The sequence below is a fragment of the Impatiens glandulifera genome, chromosome 1 (genome assembly GCF_907164915.1).
Source record: "Impatiens glandulifera chromosome 1, dImpGla2.1, whole genome shotgun sequence".
NCBI lineage: Eukaryota > Viridiplantae > Streptophyta > Magnoliopsida > Ericales > Balsaminaceae > Impatiens > Impatiens glandulifera.
This window is the reverse complement of record NC_061862.1, coordinates 756,687-773,795: the sequence shown is the minus strand read 5'-3', so window position 1 is coordinate 773,795 and position 17,109 is coordinate 756,687. Positions and strand designations below refer to the sequence as shown.

General features: G+C 35.8%; 2 protein-coding genes across 2 annotated transcripts; one reads left to right on the top strand and one right to left on the bottom strand.

Moving 5' to 3' along the window:
* The first annotated feature begins 8,398 nt into the window (after positions 1 to 8,398).
* On the top strand, positions 8,399 to 10,789 carry LOC124921056 (cation/H(+) antiporter 4-like). The gene has a single exon (XM_047461655.1). It carries the CDS (start codon positions 8,399 to 8,401, stop codon positions 10,787 to 10,789), a length of 2,391 nt encoding a protein of 796 aa, XP_047317611.1.
* Positions 10,790 to 10,999: 210 nt separating this feature from the next.
* Positions 11,000 to 15,726, bottom strand: LOC124920576 (ribonucleoside-diphosphate reductase large subunit). The gene is made up of 17 exons (XM_047461083.1): positions 15,398 to 15,726; positions 15,215 to 15,276; positions 15,034 to 15,121; positions 14,380 to 14,643; positions 14,011 to 14,251; positions 13,851 to 13,927; positions 13,321 to 13,491; positions 13,140 to 13,232; positions 12,915 to 13,064; positions 12,736 to 12,822; positions 12,482 to 12,646; positions 12,274 to 12,393; positions 11,982 to 12,184; positions 11,753 to 11,902; positions 11,519 to 11,666; positions 11,333 to 11,416; positions 11,000 to 11,235 (listed from the first exon to the last, which is right to left on the bottom strand). The coding sequence occupies exons 1-17, from the start codon at positions 15,623 to 15,625 to the stop codon at positions 11,128 to 11,130; spliced, it is 2,439 nt and encodes an 812-aa protein (XP_047317039.1). The 5' UTR covers positions 15,626 to 15,726; the 3' UTR covers positions 11,000 to 11,127.
* Between the last annotated feature and the right edge of the window lie 1,383 nt (positions 15,727 to 17,109).

The following is a 17,109-nucleotide window of genomic DNA, read 5'->3' as shown; positions in this document are numbered from 1 at the left end:
ATTACTCTTTCCTTTTCGATCGAAACCAAAGGAATCCTAAAGAAATAACCAACATTAAATGCGCCATATCAAACCAAATCAAATAAGTCTTGAAAACTGAAATGTTCGCTTTCCAAGAAGCATGCTTAATCCGATTAGACCAGACAATCCATTACTTCCTTGAAAATTGATAAAACCTTTATGACCAGACATAAACGGTCTGATTTTTTCAAATATTCTCATTAAATGCAACCAACCGCCCACACTATAAAAGGGGCCTCATCCTTCTTCATCAAATCACACTTCAAATATTCTTTTCTCTCTCTAAGTTCGAAACTTCAAAAATATCATTCATTCATTGCTCATATTCTTTCCTAAAAAAAATGAATGCTGAGATGAGAAACACCATCATTGTCGACTTCCATGAAATGATGAATTCTCGGTTTCAAGAAACCATAGTCTCACCGATCGTAGAATCGGGGTTGCAAGGGTTTCTCGAAGGTTTGGACACTATCCTCGAAGAGGAGGTGTATGAATTCTTCAACAACGGACACATACTTGATGATGGTAGCATAAGGACCATCATTGACGGAAGATTTCTTCGGATCACCGAAGAACACTTTGCTCACTTCTTCGAACTCCCAATCGAATGATTTTCGGACTTTCTAACGCCGTATTTTCCGGCCAAGGAAGACTATGCCTTCATCTTCTCCTGCTCCATTCATCCGGTCCATGAACACGGAGAAAAGGACGACCTTGCTCCTCAATACCAAGTCTTTCATGACTTGGTCCAGCGGTCTATCATGGGCCGAATGCCTAACCAAAACTACAACCGGGAGGCTTTCGACATCATGATAGCCATCGTCAGAAAATCGCCCATAAACTGGGCTTCATATCTCTTCAATAACTTGAAGAAACTTGTCACAGCTCCCAGGGGAAGGATCGGCTTCGCTCCCCAAATCACCCGATACCTGGAAGTTCATCGTCACAACCTCGGACCCGGTGTTCCTGTCAGACCGGCCAACACCATGACTCGACCCATGTTGAACAGGTGGATATCGAGGATTGAGGAACGAACCGGCAACACTGTGGACGAGTGGGTTGACAGAATGATCGAGGGGGATTGGCTTGATCTTCTTTAAATTTCTGTAGTTTCCGGTTATCTGGTCATTTTGTTGTACGACTAGACAACCATTTAATCTCTTTTTGTTTCGGCTTAATATATAAAAATTCATATCCTTAAGTCTCCGGTTTTCACATAAGTCTCTCTCCAGTTCTGCTCTGACTAAATAAAAAGACTTCTTATTAATCAAAGCTTCCGGCTAACAAAATTTCCGGTTAATCAAAATCTCAAACCATATCTGAAAAATTTCAAAGCTTACCGCCCACGATTTACCGCCCACAATATTACCGCCCATAGTTATTCTCCGCAATTACCTCCTAAAGTTACTGCAGTAACTTTTGGAGGGAAATTTGGCGCCAAAACTCAAAACGAAGTGACGGTTCAACTTCTAACCGTTCAAAACCGCTCCCTATATAAGACTAAAACAGTTCATTATTTGCACACGCTTTCTCTCTCTAAAAACTTAAGCTTTCTCTTGCATTCCGATTTTCTCTGATCTTCATCTTCTTCATTCATAATCTCGCCATGGATCTAGATAAAGCACCATTTAAATACATCTTGCAGGTCGACTTCAACGACATTGATGAACACGCTGCAGAAGAACACAAGGTTGTGCTTCAATCGCTAAGAGATATATTTTGTAAAAGTTTTTATTTATTTATAAATATCCAAGTTATTAATTTAAATGCAATCTTGAATATTCAAATTATAATAATTTCCCCAAGTGTTGTAACTTAGACAAATTACTACCTTAACTTTATCAAGAATCCAAATTCAATTATTTTCAAAAATTCAATTGTTCTAAAAATAATCGTTTTTAAAATAAATCGTGCAATGAGCCTGTGAATGAATTCAAGAAACTTGTATAGACTCAGATTTATTAAAAGCATAAACTATAAAATTGGGGGGTGAAAAGTGAGTGTCTACAAGTGTGAATGTTGTACGGAGTAAAGATGCTTCAAAATTATGGCACAGAAGACTTGGTCATATCAGTGAAAAGGGATTGAATCTGTTGGTTAAGAAAAATGCTATTTCTGGTTTGAGTGAGACCGATTTGGAGAAATATTCTCATTGTGTTGCTGGAAAACAAACTAGAGTATCGTTCAAGCATAATCTTCCTTTAAGAAAGTCAAAAGTCTTAGAGTTGGTGCATTCAGACGTTTGTGGTCCTTTAAAGGTACAAACTATTAGTGGTGCTCTTTATTTTGTAACGTTTATTGATGATCATTCCAGGAAGCTTTGGGTATATGTTTTGAAGTCTAAAGATGAGGTCTTAGACGAGTTCAAAGAGTTTCATGCTCTTGTTGAAAGAGAGACCGGAAAGAAGATCAAGTGCATTCGTAGTGATAATAGTGGTGAATATTGTGGTCCATTTAATGCAACTACAGACAATAAGGGATCAGACATCAGAAAACACCTCCAAAGACTCCTTAGTTGAATGGCCTTGCAGAAAGGATGAACATAATAATTGTTGATAGGATTAGATGTTTACTTTTAGAAGCAAAGTTATCTCAAACGTTTTGGGGTGAAACATTACTCACAGTAGTACATGTTATTAATTTGAGTCCTACAGTAGCTTTGGACGGTGAAGTTCCAAATAAGGTATGGACTCGTAAAAATATTTCGTATGATCATTTACGAGTATTTGGATGCAAGTGCTCTGCTCATATTCCAAAGGATGAAAGATCAAAGTTGGATGTGAAGAGTCGAGAATGCATTTTCTTGGGTTATGGCCAAGATGAATTTGGTTACAGATTATACGATCCAGTTGCAAAGAAGCTTGTCAGAAGTCGTGATGTCATCTTTTATGAAGATGAGACTATTGAAAACATTGATAAAGCTAAAAATAGTGAGTTGAAGGAAAAGGTGAGTGGATAGATTCAGATCCAGTTCAATTATCTGAATTACCTAGTTCAACAAAAAATCAGCTGCAACAAGATGATTCTCAAGATGAACATGACGTTCAAGTGGAGAATATTAGTAACGAGCAAGAGGAATTATCTACAATTCCATCTAGAATATCAACAAGAGATAGAAAACTTTCTACGAAATATTCTATTAATGAATATGTTTTAGTGACTAATGGGGGAGAGCTAGAGTCATATGAAGAAGCTATGGATAGTGAATCCAAGCATAAATAGATTGATGCTATGAAAGATGAGATTCAATCTCTACATGATAATCATACTTTTGAGTTGGTAAAATTACCAAAAGGAAAAAAAGCTTTGAAGAATAGGTGGGTATACAAACTGAAGCAAAATGATCATACTTCAGCTCCACGATACAAAGCTCGTTTGGTTGTCAAAGGGTTTAGTCAAAGAAAGGGAATTTACTTTGACAAAATTTTCTCTCATGTTGTTAAGATGACTTCAATCAGAACTATATTGAGTTTGGAAGCTAGTTTTGATTTGGAAGTTGAACAGATGGACGTGAAGACGACTTTTCTTCACAGTGATTTAGAGGAAGAGATTTATATGAATCAACCTGATGGTTTTAAGGTCAAGGGTAAAGAGAATTGTGTTTGCAAGTTGAATAAGAGTTTGTATGGTTTGAAGTAGGCTCCACGACAATGGTACAAGAAGTTTGAGTTATTTATGAAGCAGCACGGATATAAAAATACTACTTTTGACCATTGTGTGTTTGTGCAAAAATTCTCTCCTGTTAATTTTGTTATTCTGTTACTTTATGTTGATGATATGCTTATTGTTGGTCAAAGTGCTGCGATAATTGATAGGTTGAAACAAGACCTATGGAAGTCCTTTGCAATGAAGGATCTTGGACAAGCAAAGTAGATTCTTGGAATTAGAATCAGTCGTGACAGAAAGATGAAAAAGTTATGGTTGTCTCAAAAAAAATATATTGAGAAAGTGTTACAAAGATTCAATATGGAGAATTCTAAAAGTGTCGGCACACCTTTAGCGGCTCATTTTAAATTGAGCTCCAAATATAGTTCTTCTAATGATGATGAGAAGGAATATATGAAGAATGTTCCCTATAGTTCAGCTGTTGGTAGTCTTATGTATGTTATGGTTAGCACGAGACTAAATTTAGCTTATGTTGTTGGTATTGTCAGCAGGTTTCTTTCAAATCTGGGAAAGAATATTGGGAAGCGGTGAAGTGGATATTGAGATATCTCAAAGGCACATCAAGTATGAGACTTTGCCTTGGAAATGAGAATTCGAATTTAGTTAGTTATACCGACTCAGATATGGCAGGTGATGCTGATTCAAGAAAATCCACTTCAGGCTATTTGATTAATTTTGGAGGGGGAGCTATTTCTTGGCAATCGAGACTACAAAGTGTGTTGCGTTATCAACCGCGGAGGCTGAACTTATTGCAGCAACGGAAACTTGTAAGGAGTTGATTTGGGTTAAGAAGTTATTATTTGAACTTGATATTGTGCAAGAAAGGTATGTGCTTCTATGTGATAGTCAAAGCGCTATTTATCTAGCGAAAAATTCAACATTTCATTCTAGATCTAAACACATTGATGTAAGGTACCATTGGATATAGGATCTATTAGATGAAAAGTTGTTGATTTTAGAAACGGTGCATACAGACGATAATGGCGCTGATATGATGACTAAGTCACTACCTCAAAGCAAGTTCAAGTTTTGTTGTTCAACCGCTGGGTTGACAACATCTTTCCCATAGTTGTGAGGGGGGAGTTTGTTGGGTTTTATTTGGGCTCCCAACAATGAAAAAGGCTCAATAGTGGTTCAAGTTCACGTTTAATTCATTAAGGGTATTATAATATTTTAAAGGGTTATGTTATAACCTAATTGCTCTAGTATTTAAAGAGCGATTTTCGTCATCAAAAAGCAGAAGTCAAAAAAAATTAAAAGAGAGGAAGAAAGAGAAAATTTTGTAGCAGATTTTCGCCTACAGCCGCGCAGGTTCATCAAACTCATGATCGAAGATTCAAACAGAGTTTTTCTAAGGCTTAAAAGTTCTTCCTAATTTGAGTTTTTTATTTGACTTGTTTGGGACCAAAAGTTGTATCTTTTTGGTTATGCCCTTTTATCTTTCTACGGTATTAAAAGGTTGTTATACCTTGTTTGTATTCCCGACTCTGATTATAATGAAGCTTGAACTGGACGTAAAGTCCCGTAGTTTTTACTCCTTGATTTTAGGAGGTTTTCCACGTAAAAATATTGTGTGTGCATTGTGTTATTTATTTCTGCTTTTACTTGTGTTTTATCTGATCCTAAGTTTTTCAATCAAGTAGGGAATAGAATATACTTTTTTTCCTAACAAAATCCTTACTTATAAAGATAGTCGACTCAAAATATTCTAAAGTAGCATGGGATACACTCGAAAAAAAAAACAAAGGAGACGAACGGGTGAAGAAAGTACGGATTCAAACCCTTAGGGGAGACCTGGAAAACATGAGGAATAAAGAATTTAAATACGTATTTAAGTTCATTATTCAGGTGGAGACCGTGGTGAACAAGCTGAATCAGAATTGTGAGTCTTTCATCAAATTGAAATGTTGAAAAGATTATGAGGTCATTGACAGATAATTTCTAGAATATTGTGTGCGCAATAGAGGATTCCAATGACCTATCAATTGATATTTAATTGTGTGCGCAATATCGTGTGCAACACTCACTCTTGAAGAGTTTGTTGGGTCTTTGGAAACTCATGAGCAGAGAAGGAAAAACAAGAAGGGAGAGTGACTTGAATAGACTCTCCAGGCGAAAGCAACAACAATAAAAGAGGAGAATGTGTTATATGTTTAGAGTATAAGAGGTAGAGGCTTAAGTGGTAGAGAAAGAAGAGGACAAGAAAATGAGTAAGTCGGCCAACAAAACTGGCATTGCTAAGGTCAAACTCGGGTGGTTGGACAAACATTAACAATTATTGATAACAAGAAGGCAAAAAGTACAAGTTGAAAGCACTTTGTTACTCTCTATATTTGTTCTTCTACATTTCAAATGGATTTGTTACAAAAAATATATATATGTAAATTATTTGTCTCTTCAAATACCAAAAATAAATCATGATGGCTATTAAATAGGTTTGTCACCCATATTTTTTGGTTATGTCACTCACGCCTAAAACCATTAATATTATTCTAGGAATACTCACTCACGCCTTAAACTATTAATATTATTCTAGAAATACTAAACAACAAAAATAAATTTCTTAATTTAAGTTTTACAATAAATCTCCCCCTTAAACTTAAATAACTTCATATCTCTCATTCCAAACAACCTTGTTCTCGTATAAAATGAAATCGGACGTCGATGTGCTTGCTCCTTCCGTGATTAACCGGGTTCTTTGCCAACTCAATCACTAACTTGTTATCAACTCGGATCACTCACAGATGCCTTAGTAATTTGAAATCAGACAAATGACACACGCTCAAAGAGGCCGTCATACACTCGGCATCGTAGGTCGACAGAGTTATAGTAGGTTCTTTCTTTGATTATAGAAGCATACATAACCCGAAGTACTTCATTTGATTAAATCATTATGGTTAAGAATACTTTTTGCATATTTTATTGCTTATTTGTTTAATTTTGATCCGAGTTTGTTGTCCGCCTGAAATACAAAAGTCAAAAAAATGGGAAATGTTAAATTTATAATATTTTTTTTTAGTTTGTGATTTGGGTCTTAGAAATCTATTGAGTCTGAAACTATAGAAATATTATGTTTGAGAATCAGTTGATCTACTCTTTTCAAAAAATATTATTTAAGCATGTTTTTTTTCTAATGCGATTAGATACAATAATAACATTTCGAAAATTATGAGGTGATATTATTTTATTATTGTTCTCCTTATAATATAGAGATTTTGTGACTTGTTATTTTGGACATGAGAAATATATCAAGTATCAAATGATTAATTATTATGATGGAGAATACTTAATTTTTATATATTCTTTTGGCCTATTATGATCACTTAACTTGTGATTTTGGATGCCTATTATGATTACTTAACTTGTGATTTTGGATTTGAGGAGTGTTAAGTATTAAATGATTAAATCACTATGGTTGAGCATACTTCATTTCAGCATATTCTTTTGTTTAGTGACTTTAGTCTTAAAAATAATATGATAAGATTATTTTGTTGCCTCGCGTGGATGAAAACACAAAAGTTAAAAAAAAATGGAACAATATGACTTACAAATGTTGGTTTTATAGTGATTGGTATTTTTGTGCCTTGTGTTTTTTTGGGACGTAGATTCGATTTGAAAGTATAAAAGCACTGTGTTTGAGAATATTCATTTTCTACCTATTCTTTTGATTAGTTGGTTTACTCTTATTAAAAGAATTAAATAGTCTTAAAAATAATATGAATGTGAATATAACAAGTTTTCTTGATAATGTGTTTGGGCAAAGGTACACTCATGTACAACTATCCTTAATTATCATACAAAAATATATTTTCAAATAAAGTTTATTTTTAAAATTTTAAAATTATAATTTTTTATAATTAAACAACCAATAAAAATAATGTTTAAGAACTCACCAAGGTAGCACAGTAGTAAGAGTCAGTTTAAAATATCAAGAGGTAATGAATTCGATTCCATCTGGAAATACTTTGAGTTGAAGCGGAAGGTCATAATTGTGGGGTGTCATGTTAGTTCTCTTTAATTAAAAAAAAAAATGTTGTGAAAAATGATGAAAAAAAAATCTTACAATTTTATCAACAAAAGAGTTCAAATTTGGTTGAACAAACAAATAAAACATTATCAAATAAAAAACTTTTCAGACCAAATAGTAGAAGATTACTATTATCATCCAAATGAGTATAACCAAATTTAAGTTCTTTTAGTAACAAGCAAATAAGACTTGATATGAAATGGTGATTGATGGGTGGATCATTAGTAGTATTTAGGATAATTATGTTAGTTTTTTAAGCTTATTTAGCTTAGTAATGTAAATAGGATCAAAGTCCCTTAATATGAAGAAGGGAAGTTTATCCAATTATGTCTCCCCCTTTTGAAAATGTAATTCTACAAACCCTATGAACACATTAAATTAGACTGAATGACACGTTAACCTAATTATAGAACACCTGTATGGAAATATCTCAATTTTGTATTTTAATTAAAACCTTGATAATAATAATAATAATAAATATATATATGGTATAAAATGGAGTGAATGGCTGTAGATTTTCGTGTCCGAAGTTTCCGTAGGAAAATGATGATGGCCTGCAAGAATTAGCTTTGTTGTTTGTTGTGATATTCTGGGTTCATAATATCTCGCATTATCTTTCTCTCCTTTCTCCTCTGCATGCATGCGGGTTAAACCTAATAAACCCATGCATGCCTGCTGATGCCAATGGACGCCTCAATGAACCCCTCAATGGACTTATATCAGCCTCCATTTTTCTTCCGTGCTCCAGGCGACAACCGTATCTGTTCAGGGAACCCCAATATTATTCATTCGCCGGCCATTTGGGATCAGAATGGAGCCAAACACTTTCTCGCCTTTGCCCTACCTCGCCTACAGCTTCAATTGGCAATCATCTTCGTTTTCACCTTCGCCCTTCACAACGTTTTTAAGCGCTTCAATCTTCCTCGTATCGTAGCCGAAATGATGTGCGGTTTCATCATAGGACCAACCTTTTTGGGTAGGTATTTCCCCACTGTCTGGAAATCTATATTCTCTTCGGATGGAAATCTATACATCGGTACCCTAGCTAAAGTAGGTTACATGTACTTAATGTTCTTGATTGGAGTCAAGATGGATCCTAGTAAGATTAAGGCATCTCAAAAGAAGGCTTGGATTATTGGAATTGTATCCACCGTTTTACCCGTGACAGTTGGTTTACATATATCTCCGTTTGTGGCGGCTAAGGTAGGTTGGATTAGAAATCCGGCTATTCGCTTCATTATCGGAACCCAAACTATAGCTCAGTTCCCTGTTGTAGTCGGTCTACTCACGGATCTTAAGATCATGAACACAGAACTCGGCCATCTTGCTTTGACCGTTGCTTTGATTCGGACCCTTCTCAGCATTTTACTCTCAATGCAGACCACTTATTTAAGAGTCACTGCACAAGGCTCCGCTGCCGTGGGTGCCCAATCCGCTGCCATTTATTTTACTTGGTTTCTTTTTACGCTCTATGTTCTGCGCCCAATTTTCCGATGGATGATACGCAGGACGCCCGAAGGGAAACAGGTTAGAGACGAGTACATTGCCTTCATTTGTTGTATGGTTTTGGCATCCGCAGTTATCAGTGACAACGTCGGAGTTCTCTATCATTTCGGCCCCATATGTCTCGGCTTGATCGTACCCGTCGGCCCGCCTTTAGGGTCGACACTAGTTGACAGGTTGGACACCATGGTCACCGGCTGGTTGGCGCCTTTGCTGTTCACTTTTTGTTCGCTTCAATCCGACCTCTTCGAGATTTACGATATGAAATTCCAGAAGCTGTTGATTGTGGTCCTTGTCCTCTCCAACTTCTTTAAGTTTGCCATAGTTTTTATACCCACAGTAATCTGCAAGGTACCTTTGAAAGATTCAATTGCCCTGTCCTTGATTCTCAGCGCTGAAGGCAACGTTGAACTGGCAGGATACCTGGCGTACAGGGAGAATGATACGTTAGATCTCCAGACATTTTCCACCGTGACAGGTTCGGTGCTGGTTTGCGCCATAATAATACCCATTCTTGTGAGGACTTGCTACGACCATGCCATAATCTATAGAGGGTACAACCAAAGAAACTTGGTACACAGTTCGGAAGAAACGGAGCTTAAGGTGCTGGTGAGCGCTCACAGGATAGACGACGCCATAGCGGCGGGAAACCTGTTAGAAGGCATGCACCCGACAAAGGGCAGCAACGAGCTGGGAGTGTACGTGATTCATCTGTTGGAGCTGGCAGGTCGGGCCTCTCCCCTTCTGATTAACCATCAGCTCGGGCAGAAGTCGTCCAGTAGGAGCGGTTCTCGGTCGCAAGAGATAATCGACCTGTTCCGTTCCTACGAGAGCAAGTTTCCTCACGGAGCCTTCTCGACTCAGATGTTCACGGCTCTGTCCCTTCCCAAGTTCATGCACGACGACATATGCTTGATGGCGTTTGAGAAACAGGCGTGTTTCATTATTCTCCCCTTTCACAGGAAATGGAGTGCCCAGGGCAGGTTGATACTGGATAACACGGTTGTTCGTAGCATAAACCAGAACGTTCTGAATATGGCCCCGTGTTCGGTCGGAATTCTGATAGACAGGAGGAAAATACTGGAGTTGGAAACGAAAGAGAGACACAGGATGGCGATAATCTTCATGGGGGGTAAGGACGACAGGGAGGCGTTGGCGGTGGCAAAGCGGTTGGCGAGGACGCCGGACTCTCAACTGACCATAATTCGTTTTATAGCGATGGAAGAATGGGAAAACAAGAATGCTTGGGACGCGGTTCTGGACATGGAATTTTTGAAGGATGTGAAGTTGAAAGCGTTGCATCAGGGACTTAGGATATCGTACAAGGAGGAAAACGTGAAAGATGGGGCGGATTTGGCTTCACTTGTTCACACAATTGCAGAGGTTTATGATCTCATCATTGTGGGGAGGCACGGCATTGCTTCAGAGTCTTCACCCATGTTAAATGGTTTAAGTGAATGGATGGATTTGCCTGAGCTTGGCCCTATTGGAGATATGCTTGCTTCTTCTGATATTCGCAGACCCGTCTCTGCCTTGATCGTACAACATCAATCACACCTTCACAATAAGTAAGTAAATAACACTTTCACACATTTTCCTTCTTTTCTCTTTTCTCTTTTCTTTTTCACTAGTTGATGATTCTCAGCAGAATCTCTACACCAAATTAAATATTGTTTCCATGTAATTAATTACATTTAGATTTGTAAAATAAGTGATATGCAGACCACAAATGTTGTGTTTCAAAAAAAAAATAATAATAATATTATAATATATTTTGGAACCACAATATTTATTGTAAGAAGTAGGAACTATATATTGTTTTATAACATAAGGAAGATGTGTGTTAAAACACAATCACACCCATATTTAAAGACGTGGATTAAGAAAATGATGTTACAACAAAAAGAGCTTCAACTGCCACATGCCATGCAATCTTCTCGGTTGGTCAAGGAACATACCATCTGTGACTTCTGGGTATCGAGATCATCATCTTCTTCTTCTTTCACCTTGGTCTTTCCCTGCATTACATTGCATTGCCAGATAGAACAGGGACATAATGATTATCTATAATTGCATTCTAAACTCAAAATGTATATATAAATATATTATTATTACTTGGAGAATGGTTGTATCAACTGTGAATTTTATTGCATCAGCAGCAGCACGGGTTCTCAAGTAATACATCCCTGTTTTCAAACCCTTCGCCAACCCCCAAAACAAACACATATTAGCACAACAGGATTTCCTACCAATCATTCTATTTATTTAGCTGTCATAATAATGTCAAAGTTAAACATTTACCTTTGACCAAGTATGGAAATGCAAGGAAGTCAGTTTTCCAAAATTTGGCTCGTCCATGTGGATATTAAGGCTTTGGCTTTGGTCTATGTAGCATCCACGATCAACTGACATATCAACTAATGTCTTCTGCTTAATCTCCCAAACAGTTCTGGAATGGAAACATATGTAATAGTTCAAATATGCAAACAGAATTGGGATGGGTACATTAATTAAAGGTCGAGATAATTTGCATACTTGTAAATTGGCTTTATCTCTTCAGAAATTTGACGAATTTTCTGAACAGAACCATTTTCATATATAATCTGATTCTTCAGAGCAGGAGACCATAGCCCCATCTCAGTTAAATCGTGAAGAAGATGCTTATTCACCACAACAAATTCCCCACTGGCATAAATAACCAAGATTAGCATGCAACAAAAAATACACGCCAAGGAACAACGAAAAAAAGCCAATGAAGAAATACCTTAAAACTCTGCGGCTGTAAATATTTGATGTGTAAGGTTCAAAGCATTCATTATTTCCAAGAATTTGGCTGGTTGAAGCAGTGGGCATGGGTGCTACAAGAAGTGAATTCCTCACACCATCCTTTGCTATCATAGCTCTAAGGGCATCCCAATCCCAGCGTTTTGAAGGTGTAACACCCCACATATCTGGCTGGAGTATACCCTGAAAAGAAGAATGCATCTAAGAAGCTACTAGGGGAAGGCCTTACTAAAAATATACTTATGAAAAGTTAACACAAAAAATTCACATACCTGGCTAACGGGACTTCCATTATATGTCTCATAAGCACCTACCTTTGCTGCCAATTCAGAAGAATCTTTGAGAGCATGGTAATATATTGTCTCAAAGATGTCTTTGTTAAGCTGTTGTGCCTGCATTTCATAACCAAGCCAACAATCAAAACATGAGTGTAATCATCAATAGCTTAAGAGAAAGGCCTTATGAGATTCAGCTTCTTGCCTCTGGTGACTCAAATGGCATGCCTAGTAAGATGAAAGTATCTGCGAGGCCCTGAACTCCTATACCAATTGGCCTATGACGCATGTTTGACCTTTCAGCAGTCTCAATAGGGTAGTAATTAACATCAATTATTTTGTTGAGATTTGTAGTCACTGTAGCTGTAACCTATCAAAAAGATAATAGTATTCAACTCAGTATAACTCAACCCCATATATCATTAAGATGTGGTGATTAGGAATAGACTGGAGACAAACCTCTGCTAGTTTGTCAAAATCAAAATAGCGGTTTCTAGAACCTTTGCTGCCAACAAGTTTAGATGGATGTGATTCCAGTGGAACACCCTACAAAAGGCAGACCAATACAATGGAGATGTATAGAACAGACTAAAAATTGGGAGCATAATAAAACAAAAGCTGCTTAATCAAATAAACACCTTCTCTCTAACAAATCGTGGTAAAGCTATTGATGCTAGATTGCACACAGCAGTTTCTGTTGGACTTGTGTATTCAATTATCTCCGTGCACAAGTTTGAAGATTTAATAGTTCCCAGATTCTGTTGGTTGCTCTTTTTGTTGCAAGTGTCCTGAAATCAAAATAAATGCTTAGAAAATTATCAAATAAGCACAGTCAAGGTAGAGGAATGTCAGAGATAGGATACCTTATATAACATGTATGGAGTCCCAGTTTCTACTTGGGATTTCAATATCTCAAACCAAATATGTTGTGCTTTCACAACTTTCTTTGCCTTCCCCTGAGAATATAGGATGTTATTATCATATAGACTAAAAAAAATCAATAACAAAACATGACTTAAATCAACAAAGATGAGCCAAGTTCACCTCTCTCTCGTACTTGGTGTACAGGGTCACGAATTCTTCACCCCAACAATCAGCCAAACCTGGTGCCTCGTTTGGACAGAACAGTGACCAGTTCTCGTTATTTTGGACTCTTTCCATGAAGAGATCAGGTACCCATAGAGCAAAAAACAAATCTCTAGCTCTGTGCTCTTCCTGCAAGTTGGTTTAGTTAGTTCTCATTCCCCAATCTCGAAGAAAATACCTTGGTTAAGAAAGCCAAAACAAAACCTGAAGACACATTCATACACTAAAGAAGCATGGAAAACAAATAGAAGCAATCTGCAAGAATAGATAAGCCTTCTTTTTCTTTTTTTGAATCATTGCATAGAAAGGTAGTGTAAAAAACAACAGAGTCAAAACAATGAAAAGAGAGGGAAAAAAATAACAAGCATAAAGAAAAAAGAGGTAAAGGATAAAAAAAATAAAGGGGGAGAAGCAGGGAGCCCCAACAAACTCCGAGGTCCTCTAAATGGGTCAATAATGCCTAGAGAGAATAGATTAGTATACCATACCTTTCCATGATTTTTCCTCAAATCAAGAAATTCAAATATATCAGCATGCCATGGCTCAAGATATACAGCAAAAGCACCTAGAAATAATAAAATCAATATAAGAACTAAACATAAAATCAAAGGCATGTCTTAAAACAACACATAGTAGCAATGATGATACCTTTCCTCTTTCCACCCCCTTGATCAACATAACGAGCTGTGTCATTAAACACTCGTAGCATTGGGACAATTCCATTGGATGTGCCATTCGTTCCACGGATATAACTTCCAGTAGCGCGGATGTTATGGACAGAAACACCAATTCCTCCAGCTGACTTACTGATAATAGCACACTCTTTCAAAGTATCATAAATTCCTTCAATGCTATCATCTTTCATACATATCAAGAAGCAGCTGCTCAACTGCAAAAAGTCAATCTCACTTCTTAGTTCTTACAAGGAATTCAAGCACCAAATTTCATAGACTGTCATTCCATGTAACAATACAAAGAACATAAATTATTGACAGAAACGCTGTTGATGTAGAATACCTGAGGTCTTGGAGTCCCTGCATTGAAAAGGGTAGGTGATGCATGTGTAAACCATCTCTGGGACATCAAATGGTAAGTCTTTATTGCAGAATCAATATCTTCTTTATGGATACCAACAGCAACCCTCATCAACATATGTTGAGGCCTCTCAACTACCCGTCCCTGAATCTTCAGAAGATAGGATCTCTCAAGGGTTTTGAAACCAAAATAATCATAGTCAAAATCTCGATCGTAAATGATCTCACTGTCCAGTCTTGCAGCATTCTGAAACAAACAAGGATCTTTATAACTTAATAATGATATACAACCCTACATAATCTGAAGTAAGGGAATACAATCTTAAATAATCTGCATGTCGAGTACAAGAGAGATGGATAGAGGGAGTGTTATTGAACATGATGGGGCAATTATAAACAATGACAGAGATCATCTATCATAAAACTATTATACTGTTCCATCTTAAGAAAACAAAGTACCATGTATGAAGACATTATTGCTGCTAATATAAAGTATGAAATTACAATTTTCTTTGGGAAATAATGCTGAGGTATATAGACTCGGATCAGTAGTTGTAATAGTAAATTTATAACAAAATTGATCATGTGTATACATATCCAAACAAATAAAATATCCAAGTGCAGATAAAACCTTCACCTTTATTATTATTTGATAGACATCATCAGCTATCAAAGGAGCCTCTTGACCAGATCTTTCATTGACATTATTATACATATCCTTAATCCTGCAGACATCACACCAATGCCCAACACAATATCAAAATAAAATATGCAGACCTTTAAACATTGATCTAGTTAACATTTTTATAAGCACTTACGTGTCTGAAAACAACTTCTTGGTGTTTTTGTGCAAATTGGAGACAACGATTCTTGCAGCCAACTGCAACGTAAGTAGATGAGATGAACGCAATACATTACAAATGGGATAAAGACTCAGTACGGTGAGTAATTCAATATAAAAATCGGCAATCCATTCAATTATTCATAAGAGAATAACTCACAGAAGCATAATCTGGATGATTAGCAGTCATGGCAGCAGCAGTTTCAGCCGCCAATTCATCGAGTTGACTTGTGGTGACACCCTTGTATACACCGGCACATACCTTCTGAGAGACTAGAACTGGATCACAGTGGTCAGTGCTAAGACCATAACTCAACTTCTTTAGACGAGCTGTGATCTTGTCAAAGTGAACAGATTCCTTACGCCCATCTCTCTTCACCACATACATCTTCAAGAAACCAAATTAGAATATCACCTTCTGACTGAAGCCCTTTCGTCAAATAGGTCTATTGAAAGAGAGGTCTTGGAACGAGGGTTTGCATTTTGCCCTATTTATTCGTTGTGATTTTCCCGCCAAATAAGTAGCCTTTTGTAAGAGTTGTGGCGGGTAAATTGGACGGGAAGCGGGAGCGACCAAATAGATAGCTACACGTTCCTCACTCAAATTTCAAATCAGGGATCAATCTTTATACAAAAATACAAATTGCTTCCATACTCAAAAATTTATTTTCAAACTTGTGTAATTCTTAGAAATTAAGTCAATCCATTAAATAATGGATCATCTTTTGGTGGAAGTTAGGACTTATGAGTTTTATAGAGGTGAAGAATAATCTCTATAAATATTATTTTGGATAGTTCAAATTAAATTTTCTTATAAGGAAATTATTATTTTTTAGTTTATATAAGAAATTAATTAGTAAATAGTATAATATAATATCTACAAAATATCAAATATAAACAATTAATGATTTAAATGTTAAATTATATAAACAGAATATAATCAGTAAATGACCAAACAACATTGAACATATTATTCGGATTACAAAAAATTAAAAAAAAAATCGATTCAACCAAACAGAACGCGTCGAATCAAACAAAATGCACCACATACTCAAATTTGAGTAATAAAAAAACATTTTCTTATATTAAAAAAGTCATGCATAAAAAGGTATAACTTTAAAATTATTATGTATATTATAGAATGATAAAATGTATAGCATTATTCAAACTATTAAATTTTTTTAATTATAAGCTTCCTATGTATATATTTCTTTACTGTGGATGTAATAATTATAGTGGAAATTTGTTTCTTATTATAAATATCAAATTGAAATTCATTCTAAATATATTTAAATGGTTAGTTAGATTCACAAATTGTGTGATCAAGCAACTAGATAGATAAATCAAGTCTTCTGATATTGTTGTTCATTATTTGTATTTTGACAACTTTAATTTATTATTACAAATATATGTAATTTTCTATGAATTGTAAAGTTTTTGACCAAATGTATCATAGGAAAATCATCAATGAAATATTTATATAATTTTATATTTTAATTTGAGACAATATTTTAAGGAGAATTTAGATTATACATTGATATGAGAATATATATATAATGATGCTTAATTTTTAAAGTGTCCAGATTGTCGGTAGTTAATTTGGATATATATGTGAGAGTAAATGGATAATTGGGTTGGATTGTGGGCCGACCCGCTCATAAATTTAAAGCGGTTAAAAATAAAATTAAAAATGTTATTTGTATGTTTCGAATTTGCAACCTAACAAAATAAGTATAACCTCTTAACCAACTAGACTAACAACATATTATATTTTAGATTCAACACTAAATTTGATGAACGCGAGACATTTTAACAATAAAAGTTCAAATTTTTAACTAACTAATCTCTATATATATAATGATGCTTAATTTT

Excerpts from the sequence above, each read along its gene's own strand:
- LOC124920576 (XM_047461083.1), bottom strand. The coding sequence starts at position 15,625 with ATGTATGTGGTGAAGAGAGATGGGCGTAAGGAATCTGTTCACTTTGAC. Across the intron at positions 12,185-12,273 it reads ATGGAAGTCCCGTTAGCCAG|GGTATACTCCAGCCAGATAT; the intron begins GTATGTGAATTT and ends TCTTCTTTTCAG. Across the intron at positions 11,667-11,752 it reads GAGATAAAGCCAATTTACAA|AACTGTTTGGGAGATTAAGC; the intron begins GTATGCAAATTA and ends TTTCCATTCCAG.
- LOC124921056 (XM_047461655.1), top strand. The coding sequence starts at position 8,399 with ATGGACGCCTCAATGAACCCCTCAATGGACTTATATCAGCCTCCATTT.